The following is a 16,686-nucleotide window of genomic DNA, read 5'->3' on the forward strand; positions in this document are numbered from 1 at the left end:
AACCATGTCCACCAAGGTAGGCCTGTTGTCTTCTCATCAAGCGTCGCGCCCCATGGAACGCCTGTATATTGATTATGTAGGACCCTTCCCCCAGTCAAAGGGAAACGCCAACAAGTTCATCTTTGTATGCGTAGACGGTTTTACAAGATTTTCCTGGTTATTTCCTACTAAGCTGGCTACCGCTCAGTCCACCATTACTTGTCTAAATTCTATCTTTGCTTCTTTTGGTCCGTGTCAATATATTGTGTCTGATAATGCTAAGGCTTTCACATCAAATCTTTTTCGTAAATTCTGTTTTGACCTGTCCATCTCTCATGTGACGACTTCTGCTTATTACCCTCAACCATCTTTGGCTGAACGGGTTAATCGTAATCTCAGGTCCGCGCTTATTGCCTATCATCATGAAGATCATTCCAGGTGGGACACGTCCCTGCATTGGTTAGCTTTTGCTTTGAATTCGGCGGTTCATGAATCTCACAAGTTTACTCCAACTTCTTTGATGTTCAAGTTTGTTCCCAACACGCCGCTCTCTAACCTCTGGTCTCCGAGTGACATTCTACCTGAGACAATAGACCCGGACAACATTAAAGATCTTTGGAAGAAGGCTAAAGCCAATCTTAAAGTGTCTCACGAAAAGGTTAGGGAAAGATATGATCGTGGACGGAGACCCACCCATTTGAAGGTAGGTGACCAGGTGATGGTCAAGAATTTTGTTCCCGCGGGCAAGCTTGCCCCCAGATTTCATGGGCCGTGTATCATTCTCGATTTCCTTACGCCGGTTACGTTGTTATTAAGTAATCCAGCCACCGAGAGGATATTTAGGGTTCACCTGTCGCAGGTGAAACCGGTATAATTTCTGTACTAATTTGTTTCATATGATTTTGAAAGAAATATGAAGGTTATATTTTTGAGGGGTTTAACTTTTAAGGCCTTCTGCCCTTTCTATAATATTTTTTTTAAATATTTAAGCATTTATTGTAAACCCTCCCCGCACAGTTAAACTGCCATCTTGTCCTTGCCACGGCCATTACCACGCTCCCGTCTCCTGCTCCACAACACACAGTGGCTTGCTTATGAAAAGAATTTCTCCACGCCGCTGGCCCCTCAACCTCTCCACAAAGCCTGTGCCCTCAAAAAGATGATGGTCCAACAAAATTCTGCCGGCGAGCTTTAATGTTTCAGTGCCCCCGCAGCCGCGCGGCGCCGTACCGCTACTGGAATAGAGGAAGGGCCCCCTCTTCTCCAGCGAGGTCGACCAGTGTACGGCGAGCCGGAGCCCTCCTCCCGGCCAAGGCTGATGTGCGGCGCACGACCTGCTACTTGCCCGCAGCCTGTATATGTTCGCCGCGGGCGCGGCGTGCTTCAACACCACTACTCCTCTCATAGTGCGGGCGAGCGGTATCTCAGGGTACTTGAGGGGTCCGAGCGGCCTCCTCTGGACACAAGCTGCAGCGGCCGGTCTGGCCATCCAACTTAATCAACCTTGAAAACATTTAATCAGCTACATGGACATTTAATATCAACAATTACTACATTCTTGAATTCAACTGCAATATCTGGTGGACTTAGAACATTTTCCCTCAACTTTAAAAACTAAAAGCTTCCTTCTGAAGTCAACTTCTACAAACATAAAGACATTACTTCAACAGTTACTACAAGAATTTTGAACCTGGATCAAACCAAATTTAGACAATTTTTATAAATGCTTCTGCAATTAATCTCCATAGCAACATCATAACTTGGACCTTGTTTTCAAACAATTTCATGTGTCACCCCTGGAGGGACTTTTGGGGGGGGAGGTCTGTACCGGGCGGTACACCTCCACGCCGCTAATTCAAACTTTGCGCCAGTTGAAACTCCTCTGCTGGAGGAAGTCTGAACTTTATCTACTGTATTAATTTTCAAGTTTCTCAGAAGATGTCACTACTTGGAAATTTTGGAGTTTCTGAACTGGGTCGTTTTCGATGTATTTTTGTTTTACCTGTAGTAAGAAGTGTGAACTTTCTCTTCTAGAGGACACTACTGAAGAACTACCATGGTGCACCCTAGTGCGAAGTGAAAGAACTGTTTTTTGGAGAAATTTTTATTTCAAAAGTTTGTTCCTTGTTAAATTTCTTGTTTAAGTTGGCTGTATGACCCTTTCTTTCCCCTTGTTTTGAATTTAGCCAATCCCGAATTTCTTTAATTAATTTATGACCAATCAGATGTATCTTCTCCAACTTGAATATCTTGCTTAACCCTAGCCAATAAAGTTTTTGTGGGCGGGTGTTCTCATTTCCGAAACGCCTTGAACTTTCCACGAGAGTATATAAACTGCTGATTTTCGGGTCTCTGCGCCACTTCAGTACCAACTTTCAAAGTGTAAAGTACGTAGCAGGGGGCGGGAAGCGCCTCTTTCTTCGGGCAGCAGTTCAACGACAAGGTAATGGCTGTTTAATAACTTCTTTTCTTGCTAGCTCAGCAGTTTAACTCTCGGGGCGGGTCCGAAGCGTTTCTACCATGTAACTTTCCCTAAAATGTAAAGACTCTTAGCATCTATTCTCTTTTAAAGCTACATATTGGGATAGAGAGTGCTTAACCCTCTCGAGCTCCCACTCATATTGTTTTGAGGTGAACTTATTTTTCATAACCGATTCTTCCTTAACGTAATGTAAATTGTTTCCTTCTAAAGTCACCTCTTTAGTATGGGATTAGCCCTTGCATTAGCGGCCTAGAGCCAGATTAGGTTTTAAACAAAAGGTATTAGGAGTGCAGATCGCCTCCTCTCAAATTGTTATTTTGGAGGTCATGTAATTAACCTTTTTCTCACTTAATAGACCTCAGTAGGTTGGGTATTTTACCCCCGTGTCTATGTCCTTAGAGGACAACTTGAAGGTGGAGTTTGGTGTGGCCTTTGATAGGCTTAAAGTTGAGAGCGAGTGGCTCTTTCTTGAAAATTGAGTATGTATGCCTCGAGGAGGCTTTTCTGTGTAATTTAGAGCAAGTGCTCCTGGGCATGAATGGGGTTTTCTGCCCCTCTGTTAAATCTTGTTTTGGGGTAAAGTTGGGCTAGTTGCCCAAGAATTGTGAGTTCGGGGCTCGAAGCCCAAATCCTGTAAATACTGTAATTGTACTTTTGTTGCCTTGCTACTCTGTACCTGCCATTTTTGTTATTTCTGAATTTTGAAAAGAAAATACAACCTTGTTAAATTTTATCTTAACTTTAATTTCGTATTTTGAGGCCTGTTCACCCCCGCACCTTCTTTCACCTCTGCAAGTCCACGAAACTCCGTAACAAGTGGTAGCAGAGCGTGGTTTCGATCCACGGACCTCTGGGTTATAGGCCCAGCACGCTTCCACTTCTAGTTCACGTACTACCACAAGAGTGCAGTAGTACGCGAGGTTACTGATAAACAACCTTATTTCATTGAAACATCGCTTTGACAAAACACGTCTCTTATATTATTCCAGAGAGCTCTTTAATTGTATTAAATATTTTCTTCTTTTTCACTTTGAAAGATGTTGTTTTAAGGGCAGAACCCTGGTTTGTTAAATTAAAATTAGAGGGTTCTGTTTTTGGTTCCATGAGATGTTAGGAAAATAATAGATAAACCTGCAGTAGTGCCCCACATGCCAAAGTAAGGGTTCATAGTGCAGAGGGCGCTCGGTATCTGGGGGTGGGCCACTAGCGACTACTCGCCTAATAGCCTTTCATCACCTTGCCACAACCCGAAACTTGTGACTGGGGGAGGATGAATCCTCCACAAACTCGCAAACAATATCTGAGGCATAGAGGTATAATTCTAGCCATTAAAGGTCCGCATTCCCTGATTACAATCGGTTGAATAAAAATAGTCGGGTAGTTAAGTTCTCCTCTGCTAGTGAGCGTGACCTGACTGACCGCTTGGCACTGGACAGTTTGATTGAATACACCATATTCAGTCTGACTCATTCACATTTGTAGTTACTACGACATTCGATGCAAACATGAAACGGGAGTCCAAAGACAGAGTGAAAGCACAACTTGAGGGGAAGGAATATGGATTACTGAAGTAAGAAACGATGAAGAGCGAAGCGTGAGAAAGCTTCTTAATAGTAACAACTGCGAATAGATGACATCCAGGGTATGTGCTATGTAAACGATGAGTTGCCTCATTGACGTTTGCATCTACTAGCTCACATGTGCAAGCACAATTGTGTAAAGTGTGGCCATCAAATTCAGTATCACATGATGCCAAACAAAACATTACACAGAAGTGTGTCAAGATGTGTGCAACAGATCTCCGTCCCTTTACAGCTGTTTTGGGAACAGGTTCCTAGATCTATGTCAAAAACATGTTAATGCTAGCACAGATTATGGATAAATAAACATTGACTTATATTCTTCCTACAACAAATTATTTATTTATTATAAGATCACCTTTCTAATGACAGTCCCCTTGCATGATGGAGAAATAACAGCACAGAATATCCAAAACTTGTTCTGAAACAAACAAAATATTGTTACCATTGATGCTTTTACGGCCTGTACTTATAGACATGATATAGGCTTTTTGGGCTTATGCCGTGTCAAGAAAATAAGGTGAAATTCTTTACGTGCTTAGAAGAAAATCTTGACTGTTCATGAGGAGGACTTCTAGAACGAAAGTTTGAATTTAGACGCTACTAACAGGAGTGTAAGTGGTACGTTCATTCTGATGCCATCAGCTTCTGCTTCGAATGCTAGCTCTGTACCACATACAGTGAGCCATCTGGTGATGAATGAATGTACCACTTACACTTCTATTAGTAACATCTATATTACAACTTTCATTCTTAGAGTAGTTTCCTCGTAAAGAGTCGAGATTTTCTTCTGAAGATGCAGAGCAAAGTTCTGTGTGAAACATAATGAATTTCACCTTATTTTCTTGACATGGCATCAGCCCAAAAAGCCTATATCATGCCTAGAAGAAAATATTGTCTATTCTCACCTCCAATGCAGCAAATGAAAGACATTCCAATTCCGCTGGTGGCTTTATGCGTGACAAAAGGAGCAACTAATAAATCTCATTTTTTATCCCGTACTGGCTTTAACAACAGAGGCCAAAGGATTTTTCCCATCTTCCAATAATTATTTTACTTTCATAACTAGTTTTTATGCATATAAAAATATGTCAGTTTAAATACTAGCTAAACATTACAAGAACATGCTTCATTACATTCTGGAACACCTTCAGCTTAAAAAAATGTATACAGTATTAAGTACAAATATTGGCACGTATAAAATAATGAGAACACTAAAAGTGATAATGAAGTTAAAATGCTCTTCTGTAGAGAATTAAAACACTGAACACATAATTGCTTGTATTCATGATATAGTTCGTTGTAGCATTAAGTCTTGGCGTCTCAACATCGCACTAGCCAAATGATGAGCCCACTGCTACACAATTACACTAAAAAAGGCCTAAAGAGTTCAAATGTTTTCAACATTTTCGATCAATGAAATTAAACTATGGTTTCCTTCTGGGAACTTAATTTTTGATATAAAAATGTTGTTGATATTTTACAATGTACATTCCATTAATTAATAACATGTACTGAGTTAATGGAATGTAAACATTATAATATCAACAGCACTTTTATATTTAGAAGAAAGAACCTCCTCCCGTTAAAGACGAATGCCACAACGAACTATACAATCAATACAAGCAATGACGTGTTCAGTGTTTTCATTCACTACGGAAGAACATTTTATCACCTTTAGTCATTTATTTCCGTGGCCAGTCAACATTTCAAAAACACTGCAGCTACAATGGACTTGTTGCCATTGATGCTTTCACGGTCCGTACTTATAGACATGATATAGGCTTTTGGGTTTATGCCGTGTCAAGAAAGTGAGGTGAAATTCTTTATGTTTCGCACAGAACTTTGTTCTGCATCATCAGAAAAAAATCTCGACTGTTCATGAGAAAGGCTTCTCAAACAATGAAGTTTGAATTTAAATGTTATAATGGAAGCGGAAATTGTACATTCATTCGTCACCAGATGGCTCCCCAGACACGGTACAGCGCTAGCGTTCGAAGCAGAAGCTGACGGAACCATCAGAATCAGTCTGAGAGGGTCACATAACATGTGTACGTAACATATGACAGTGACAGGTGTATGACACTGACACAAGCCCGGAATGAAACATCTGGTAATAAGGAACGTACAAATTTTGAAAACACCAAAACGAGATAACAGTAGTGAAGGGACAGGAAAGGAAACTACCTATGTAAATCCTTAATGGCTGGCAACCAGGTATTACTTAAATGATAGCCAGTGTCCCTGTTGAAATTGTTGGGATTTCTGCGTATTTCCACAGCTTCCCGTATAATCCTGGACCTGTAGTGTCTAGTGTGGGTAAGAGCTCGAACATCTTGGAACATGACATCATGACCCGACGATAGAGCGTGTTCAGCTACTGCTGATTTGTCTGGCTGATTGAGACGAATATTACGTTCATGTTCCTTGATATGGGTACCAATGGACCAGCATGTTTGGCCAATGTATACCTTACTGCAAGTACAGGGAATTTCGTATACCCCAGGATGTAAAAAGTGGGGACAATTTGTCCTTGGTTTTACCCAAACTCTGAGCAATTTTAGTGACGGTGCCAAACACGGTTTTTATATTGTGTTTGCGGAGGACTTTGACAATTCGATTTGTGGTGTTGTGAATGTAAGGCAAGTAGGCAGTTCCCTTCACTTCTTCCTTCTGTGGGATTGGCTTGGTCGTTTCTCTGGGATGCAGGGCTCTATGAATCTGCATATCGCTGTAGCCATTACCCTTATCCACCTTATTACCATTATCCACCTGGATATTTGATGGCTCACAAATTCCTCTCGCCCTCTTGGTGAGTGGCGTGAGAATGCCTTGTTTTTGTGCTGGATGGTGGTGAGAATCTGCATGAAGATAGCGATATGTGTGGGTAGGCTTACGATAGACGGTATGTCCTAAGGAGCTGGCTGGTTTCTTTCTTACTAGAACATCCAAGAAAGGAAGGCATCCGTCTGACTCCATCTCCATAGTGAATTTAATTGAAGGATATTGCTGATTTAGACCACAAATGTATCATCAACATACTTATACCATAGAATAGGTTTGACGGGTGCCGAAGCAATAGCCTCCTCCTCAAAATGCTCCATAAAGAAATTAGCCACTACGGACAAAAGTGGACTTTCCACATCCACTCTGTCCGTCTGTTCGTAAAAATTCCCACCCCACAAAAAACAGCTGTAAGTCATGCAGTGGTAAAATAGCTTAGTAATGTCCTCCGGCAACAAGTGTTCACTGAGAGACGTGACCGAGTTAGTCGGCACTTTAGTGAACAACGACTCCACATCGAAACTCACCAAAAGTGCATTAGGTGGAAAGGTTACGGTTGACAGCTTGTTGACAAAATACCGAGAGTCCCTGACGTATGATTCAGTACGTTCTATGTGTGGCTGAAGCAATTTGCTTAGCTATTTAGCCAGAGCATACGTAGGAGAACCTATTGAACTAACAATAGGTCTCGTGTGTCCAACGCAACCGTGAAGCTCTTACGGCAATCTTCAATTCCAGAAGAGGAGGCTAATCATCTGTCCCCGGGGGATGCAGTGCCACCTAGATTATACGGACTGCCTAAGGTCCATAAAAAAAGTGTACCCCTCAGACCTATTGTTAGTCAACAAGCTGTCAACCATAACACTTCAACCTAATGCACTTTTGGCGAGTTTTAATGTGGGGTCCTTGTTCACTAAAGTGCCGATTGACTCGGTCATGCCTCTCATTGAACACTTGTTCCCTGAGGACATTACTAAGCTATTTTACCACTGCATGATTTGCAGCTATTTCTTGTGGGGTGGGAATTTTTACGAACAAACGGACAGAGTGGCTATGGGAAGTCCACTTTAGCCCATAGTGGCTAATTTCTTTATGGAGCATATTGAGGAGGAGGCTATTGCTTCGGTGCCCGTCAAACCTATGAGATGGTGGAGGTACGTTGATGATACAGTTGTGGTTCGGACAGAAGGTTCTGAGAAACTTCATCTATTTCTAAACCCCCTAAATCAGCAACATCCTTCAATTAAATTCACTATGGAGATGGAGACAGACAGATGCCTTCCCTTCTTGGATGTTCTAGTAAGAAAGAAACCAGATGGCTCCTCAGGACATACCATCTATCATAAGCCTACCCACACAAATCACTAACTTCATGCAGATTCTCACCACCATCCAGCACAAAAACAAGGCATTCTCACGACACTCACCAAGAGTGACAATTAAATAAAGAAGAAATAAAGTGGTTCAACCTATTCAACACACAGAAAATAAGAAATGTAATGTTACATTATTATTTGATTAAAAGCGGTACCGGTTTAGACCTCTATTCTGGGTCATCATGTAACAGTAGGCTTCATGTTTTGCTTGGTTAGCTTGTGCATTTAAAGATAGAAATTTCATAATGTTCCGTATTGAATATCACAATTAAATTAACAAGAAATAAAGTGGTTCAACCTACTCAATACAAGGAAAATAAGAAATATAATGTTACATTTCCTTTATTTATTGTTTATTTAATTGTGATACAGCTCAATACAGAACATTATGAAATTTCTACCCTTAATTATATTTAAAAACTCACCAAGAGGGCGAGACGAATTTGTGAGCCATTAAATATCCAGGTGGAGATGGACACGCTCAAAGTCACGTTGAAGGGTAATGGTTACAGCAATTTGCAGATTCAAAGAGCCCTGCATCCCAGAGAAATGACCAAGCCAAGCCCACAGAAGGAAGAAGTGAAGGGAACTGCCTACTTACCTTACATTCACAACACCACGGATCGAATTGCCAAGGTCCTCCGTAAGGACAATATAAAAACCGCGTTTGGCACCATCACTAAAACTGCTCCAAGTCTGGGTAAAACCAAGGACCACTTTTACATCCTGGGGTATACGAAATTCCCTGTACTTGTGGTAAGGTATACATTGGCAAAACATGCTGGTCCATTGGTTCCCGTATCAAGGAACATGAACATAATATTCGTCTCAATCAGCCAGACAAATCAGCAGTAGCTGAATACGCTCTATCGTCGGGTCATGATGTCATGTTCCAAGATGTTCGAGCTCTTACCCACACTAGACACTATAGGTCTAGGATTATACGGGAAGCTGTGGAAATACGCAGAAATCCTACAATTTCAACAGGGACATTGGCTATTAATTAATACCTCGTTGCCAGCCATTAAGGATTTATGTAGGTAGTTCCCTTCCTTGTCCCTTCACTACTGTTATCTCGTTTCAGTGTTTTCAAAATTTGTACGTTCCTTATCGCCAGATGTTTCATTCCGGGTTTGTGTCAATGTCATACACCTGTCAATGTCATATGTTGAGTACACCTGTTATGTTATGTGACCCTCTCAGACTGATTCTGATGGTTCTTTCAGCTTCCGCTTCGAATGCTAGCGCTGTACCACGTCCGGGGAGCCATCTGGTGACGAATGAACGTACCATATCCACTTCCATTATAATGTCTAAATTCAAACTTCACTGTTTGAGAAGCCTTTCTCGTGGACAGTCGAGATTTTCTTCTGATGATGCAGAGCAAAGTTCTCTGCGAAACTTACAGAATTTCACCTTATTTTCTTGACATGGCAGAAGCCCAAAAGCCTATATCATGTCTGATGGAGTTCTTGTTTCCTATAAAAACATCTTGTGATGTGCTGGGTTGTCCAGGAGGGGACAGATAATTAGGTGGCTTGGGTCTTGTTCAGCACCACATTCACACGAGGTGTCTGTATTTTTAGTGTTCTCATTATTTTATGTGTGTCAATATTTGTACTTAATGTATGTTTTTTTTTTAAGCTGAAAATGTTTAAAAATGGTATGAAACCTGTCCTTGTAATGTTTAACTAGAATTTAAGCTGACACATGTTTGTATACACATATAAATTAGCTATAAAAATTAAATAGGTATTGGAAGGTGGGAAAAATCCTTGGACCTTAGTGACAAAAGGAGCTCGCTTAACCCAGGTATAATAAATTATGCTCTCTTGATTCATTCTGTACTAAGACATACAACACAACAATGGTGAATGTTTGTGACTGTACAAGTTAATGTTCTGTGTTTACTAACGTGACAAGTTGATCTCACAGAATTTATAGGAAGTGTGTAATTATATTACTCAATGCACATTTCTTAAAAAATTTGCATGGTGTAAAACATTTTATAGTTAACCATTCCCCTTTCCTCACTCGTTTTAGGTTTGTTCATCGTAACTTCGTTGATACTGTCTGTAAGCGCATGAGCCGCCTTACCTCAGACTACATGCTGCTAGCCAACCGCTCAAAGTTGACCATATGAGGGTCGATTGTACATGAGCGAAAGAACTGGGTGGTTTGCAGACCTCTACTAGCCACAGATCTTGGGTAATGCAGACTAGATGCTAGTATATTTTGAAATGCTGCTTTAGTATAGGCTACTAATAAATCTTACCGCTTTTCTCACACCCATGTGGGGTCGCAACTGGGAACTGTGTTGCGCATGTGAATTGGACCCTGTTTTATAGCCAGATAACCTTCCTGACGCCAACTTTATGTGGAGGGCTGTATTCACTGTAACATGTTTCTTTGGTGGTTGGTTGTGTGATATGTGAAGAGGAGAGTATTGGGATTTGGAATGCAAAAGGGTTCCTTATTTTAATATCAACGTTTTATGTATGATCATGACTTTGTATGTTCTTTTATTTTGGGGCATACAATATAACCATTCAGACTCAAGCCAATATTAGGAATTAAATCATGACAGTCACCCTTGAGCATTATTTATGAGGCATCCATTGAATCATTATGTGCTGAAGAATCGTACGTGATGGAAAAATTAGATTTCACACCTATAATTTTGTCTATTACATTCAAAGTATCACTTCGTTCATCAAACTTGGTTTCTGGAGTCCACGACATGTCTCTCTCCAAACGATAGGCTCCTATGTAAATGTGTGGTGGACCACCTTGGCTTTCCCAATCCTGTCACAGAAAATACAATTACCATGTATTGTGCTCTATTAAATAATTTATTTCAAACAACAGGACTGTCAGAATACAAACCTTGGGAGATAACATGGAGAAATATTTCTGACTGGAAGGCCGCTCATAGAGATAGTATACATTGCCTGGCTTTTTCACAAAGTTGCAGGCAGCATGATGAAGATCAACATTTTCTTTGGCTTCTAGTAGAACCTGTTTGGCCTGTTGCTGTAGAAATCGAACTTGTTCAGCTATCATTTGAAGTTTACTCGAAGTTGTAGCTTGGACAAAGCTATCAGCCTGTATGGAAAAGAAATTAAGGCAAGTTTGATTTAAATGTTTCACAATAATAACATAACAATGACTTGAATGTTCTAATACAATTGCATCCATTCCTTTCCCAGTGTAGTTAGGTTACATTAAGCAATTTTATACAGATTTTACAGACGCCAAGCCAAAAACTACAATTTATTTATGGCATAATGAAGAATTACTTGACACAAAAGTTAATATCACTAGAATTTTGGGAATAAAACACCAAGGAGAGGAAGCAGGAACGATGTAATATAAGATGAGAATAGCTGGAGTTCAATTATTTAATTTATTTTCCGGGTTGAACCGTGTTGTATTTGTACGCATATCACGTACAGTTTGCCGACGTTTCGAATACATTGCAGTATTCTTTGTCAAGGCGACTGAAATACCCCTACTCGATCCGAGGTAATCAGTCTCGCAGGCAGAAATTACACTACTAGAGTGGCCTTGATCTTGGCCTTTTATATCCTAGCCTATCTGGCTGACGTAAGCCCTGGCTGTCTCGCGAGGCTTCTGGAAAGTTTATGTCACAGCCAGGTAGTGGGGGCTTGCCCGCGCTGTTATGTAATGGGGTTGCGGCCCGTGTGTTTATGTTGTGGTCTGTATATCTTAAACTATGAATGATGGGCATCCAAGAATTACTGATTTTGTATCCTTCTTCTAAATTTATGTTATTCGGATGTTTCTTGATTTCGATAGCCTCGCGGATTTTCCTTTCCAGATTCCAAGGGATAGCTGCTAGGATCTTGGTCTTGTCAAATGATATTCCGTGCCTAGTTTCGTAGGAATGCTTGGCTACTGCTGAAATATCTGTGTTTTGGTTCTTGGTGTGACGGATATGTTCTTTTAGGCGGGTGGAGATCAGACGTTTTGTCTCACCTACATAACAAGCTCCGCAGCTACATTCAATGTGATACACTACAGGGGCCTGTAATTCTATTGTGTCTTTTACTGGTGGTAGGTAACGGGATAGCTTACGGTGAGGTTTATAGATAGTTTTTATGTTGTATTTGTCCAGTATCTTGCCGATCCTGTCTGTAGTGTTTTTAATGTATGGCAGTGTCGCTGTTTTCTGGCGGGTCAGTTCTTCCTTCCCGTTGTTTTCTCCTGCGGCGGTCTTTTCTTTCTTCTCTTCTGATTTTTTAAAGACTCGTTGGGTGTTATTGATCGAGTAGCCATTTTTCCTAAGGGTTTCCGTAAGGTGTTCTTTTTCTTCCTCGAGGTGCTCTGCGTCAGAAATCGCTATGGCCCTGTTCACTAGTGATGTTAGGACAGCCTGCTTTTGTGATGGGTGATGATGAGACGAGGCGTGTAGGTACCTGTCTGTGTGAGTGGGTTTCCTGTATACTGCGCGACTCAGCGTCCCATTGGGGTTACGTATTACTAGCACATCCAGGAACGGTAGTTTTCCGTCTACTTCTATTTCCATGGTGAACTGAATATTTACGTGTATGGAGTTGAGATGGTCGAGAAATAGCTGTAGGTTGTTGCTCCCGTGAGGCCAGATTACAAAAGTGTCGTCTACAAAACGGAGAAAACATTTCGGTTTCAGGGCAGATGTAGCTAAGGCTTTCTGTTCGAAGTGTTCCATATACATGTTTGCTATTATTGGAGAGAGTGGCGACCCCATCGCGGCCCCTTCTGTCTGTTCGTAGAACTCCCCGTTGAAATAGAAATAAGTGGCGCTAAGGCATTCTTTAGCTAGTGTTGACAGGTCTTCTGGAAGTTTCTGATCAAATAGCGGAAATACTTCTGTTAGCGGCACCTTGGTGAAAAGTGACATGACGTCAAAGCTTACTAATAGGTCCGTACTTTCAATTGATTGGTCCTTAAGGAGCTGGATGAAATGTCGGGAGTCCTTCACGTAGGTTTCAGTGTTTCCTGTATGTGGCTGAAGTAGTCCAGCTAGGTAACGGGCGATCTCGTGCGTGGGAGAGCCTATAGCGCTCACGATAGGTCGCAGAGGTATGCCTTCTTTGTGGATTTTAGGCAGGCCATACAATTTTGGGGGTATCGGGTCCGAGGATATCAGTTTCTTCTGTATTTCGGCTGGGATACTGCGAATAAAGGCAACGCTACGGTGATAATGACACGCACAGACTACACTCGGAAAATAGAACAATTACTCACCGACTCTACATACAGGAAAATTAGAAACCCTACCAACCGCATTAAGAACAAACTCCACACACTAGTAAAAAATTCCAGTATCCCAGCCGAAATACAGAAGAAACTGATATCCTCGGACCCGATACCTCCAAAATTGTATGGCCTGCCTAAAATCCACAAAGAAGGCATACCTCTGCGACCTATCGTGAGCGCTATAGGCTCTCCCACGCACGAGATCGCCCGTTACCTAGCTGGACTACTTCAGCCACATACAGGAAACACTGAAACCTACGTGAAGGACTCCCGACATTTCATCCAGCTCCTTAAGGACCAATCAATTGAAAGTACGGACCTATTAGTAAGCTTTGACGTCATGTCACTTTTCACCAAGGTGCCGCTAACAGAAGTATTTCCGCTATTAGATCAGAAACTTCCAGAAGACCTGTCAACACTAGCTAAAGAATGCCTTAGCGCCACTTATTTCTATTTCAACGGGGAGTTCTACGAACAGACAGAAGGGGCCGCGATGGGGTCGCCACTCTCTCCAATAATAGCAAACATGTATATGGAACACTTCGAACAGAAAGCCTTAGCTACATCTGCCCTGAAACCGAAATGTTTTCTCCGTTTTGTAGACGACACTTTTGTAATCTGGCCTCACGGGAGCAACAACCTACAGCTATTTCTCGACCATCTCAACTCCATACACGTAAATATTCAGTTCACCATGGAAATAGAAGTAGACGGAAAACTACCGTTCCTGGATGTGCTAGTAATACGTAACCCCAATGGGACGCTGAGTCGCGCAGTATACAGGAAACCCACTCACACAGACAGGTACCTACACGCCTCGTCTCATCATCACCCATCACAAAAGCAGGCTGTCCTAACATCACTAGTGAACAGGGCCATAGCGATTTCTGACGCAGAGCACCTCGAGGAAGAAAAAGAACACCTCACGGAAACCCTTAGGAAAAATGGCTACTCGCTCAATAACATCCGACGAGTCTTTAAAAAATCAGAAGAGAAGAAAGAAAAGACCGCCGCAGGAGAAAACAACGGGAAAGAAGAACTGACCCGCCAGAAAACAGCGACACTGCCATACATTAAAAACACTACAGACAGGATCGGCAAGATACTGGACAAATACAACATAAAAACTATCTATAAACCTCACCGTAAGCTATCCCGTTACCTACCACCAGTAAAAGACACAATAGAATTACAGGCCCCTGTAGTGTATCACATTGAATGTAGCTGCGGAGCTTGTTATGTAGGTGAGACAAAACGTCTGATCTCCACCCGCCTAAAAGAACATATCCGTCACACCAAGAACCAAAACACAGATATTTCAGCAGTAGCCAAGCATTCCTACGAAACTAGGCACGGAATATCATTTGACAAGACCAAGATCCTAGCAGCTATCCCTTGGAATCTGGAAAGGAAAATCCGCGAGGCTATCGAAATCAAGAAACATCCGAATAACATAAATTTAGAAGAAGGATACAAAATCAGTAATTCTTGGATGCCCATCATTCATAGTTTAAGATATACAGACCACAACATAAACACACGGGCCGCAACCCCATTACATAACAGCGCGGGCAAGCCCCCACTACCTGGCTGTGACATAAACTTTCCAGAAGCCTCGCGAGACAGCCAGGGCTTACGTCAGCCAGATAGGCTAGGATGTAAAAGGCCAAGATCAAGGCCACTCTAGTAGTGTAATTTCTGCCTGCGAGACTGATTACCTCGGATCGAGTAGGGGTATTTCAGTCGCCTTGACAAAGAATACTGCAACGTATTCGAAACGTCGGCAAACTGTACGTGATATGCGTACAAATACAACACAGTTCAACCCGGAAAATAAATTAAATAATTCTTCACACCGTGGAAGCTTCACTTCTAAGATACGAAACCTTTACGGGGAGGATATTCTCAAAGCTACTAGGCAGTTCGACAACCTTCGGAAGAAAATGAGTAACTACCTGGCTCGACTCACCTTTCTGAAACGCTGCAGGGACAACAGCATTATACCAGCATGTGTAAGACTGAAATATCACACCAAGAACCGACGGACTGACCGTATTCTTCACGAAACCAGCATAAAACTCCTCAGAGAACGGATCAGTGACACAAGACAGACTCTGGACTACCTCAACAATAAATTATTTCATCTCCACCTGCAACTTGCCAGCACTCTGTCGCTCAATGATTGGACCACGTTAGACAGCATTAGCAACACACAATCCCAGTGTACACTGGAACTAGCCACTGCCAAGCAAAACAAGAAATTCAACCGCCTCTTACAAAAACAGAAACCGAAACCACCTGCTCCACTGAAGAAGAATGTAATAGTAAACCTCACAGACAAGCCACTCAGTGAACCCACTACCTCCGTCTTGAGAAAAGGACTCAACTACGCAGTAACTCCGAATAGTATACCGGTAGAAGAAATAATTAGCAAAGTAGAAATTGCAATCCGGCACCTTCCTACCGAATCTGCAGAGGAGATCAGACAGGATATATCATGTCTACTGAGATCCGCAAAGCCGCCGCCATCCAATTTGACTAAAGAAGAAATTCATGCCCTAAAATCACTACGTCAAGATACGGAAACAATTATCCTACCCGCAGATAAAGGCAACGCTACGGTGATAATGACACGCACAGACTACACTCGGAAAATAGAACAATTACTCACCGATTCTACATACAGGAAAATTAGAAACCCTACCAACCGCATTAAGAACAAACTCCACACACTAGTAAAAAATTCCAGTATCCCAGCCGAAATACAGAAGAAACTGATATCCTCGGACCCGATACCTCCAAAATTGTATGGCCTGCCTAAAATCCACAAAGAAGGCATACCTCTGCGACCTATCGTGAGCGCTATAGGCTCTCCCACGCACGAGATCGCCCGTTACCTAGCTGGACTACTTCAGCCACATACAGGAAACACTGAAACCTACGTGAAGGACTCCCGACATTTCATCCAGCTCCTTAAGGACCAAATCAATTGAAAGTACGGACCTATTAGTAAGCTTTGACGTCATGTCACTTTTCACCAAGGTGCCGCTAACAGAAGTATTTCCGCTATTAGATCAGAAACTTCCAGAAGACCTGTCAACACTAGCTAAAGAATGCCTTAGCGCCACTTATTTCTATTTCAACGGGGAGTTCTACGAACAGACAGAAGGGGCCGCGATGGGGTCGCCACTCTCTCCAATAATAGCAAACATGTATATGGAAC

At 41.9% G+C, this 16,686-nt stretch overlaps 1 protein-coding gene across 1 annotated transcript in view; it reads right to left on the minus strand.

The window, feature by feature from the left end:
- Positions 1-10,691: 10,691 nt before the first annotated feature.
- LOC136875363 (uncharacterized protein C1orf50 homolog) overlaps positions 10,692-16,686 on the minus strand; it is a 39,223-nt gene continuing 33,228 nt past the window's right edge. The window contains exons 3-4 of the mRNA XM_067148914.2: positions 11,088-11,306; positions 10,692-11,006 (exon numbers count right to left, since the gene is read on the minus strand). Coding sequence (XP_067005015.1) covers positions 10,806-11,006; positions 11,088-11,306 — 420 coding nt within the window. The 3' untranslated portion in view covers positions 10,692-10,805. The remainder of the gene's footprint in view (positions 11,007-11,087; positions 11,307-16,686) is intronic.

Source organism: Anabrus simplex, chromosome 6, assembly GCF_040414725.1.
Source record: "Anabrus simplex isolate iqAnaSimp1 chromosome 6, ASM4041472v1, whole genome shotgun sequence".
NCBI lineage: Eukaryota > Metazoa > Arthropoda > Insecta > Orthoptera > Tettigoniidae > Anabrus > Anabrus simplex.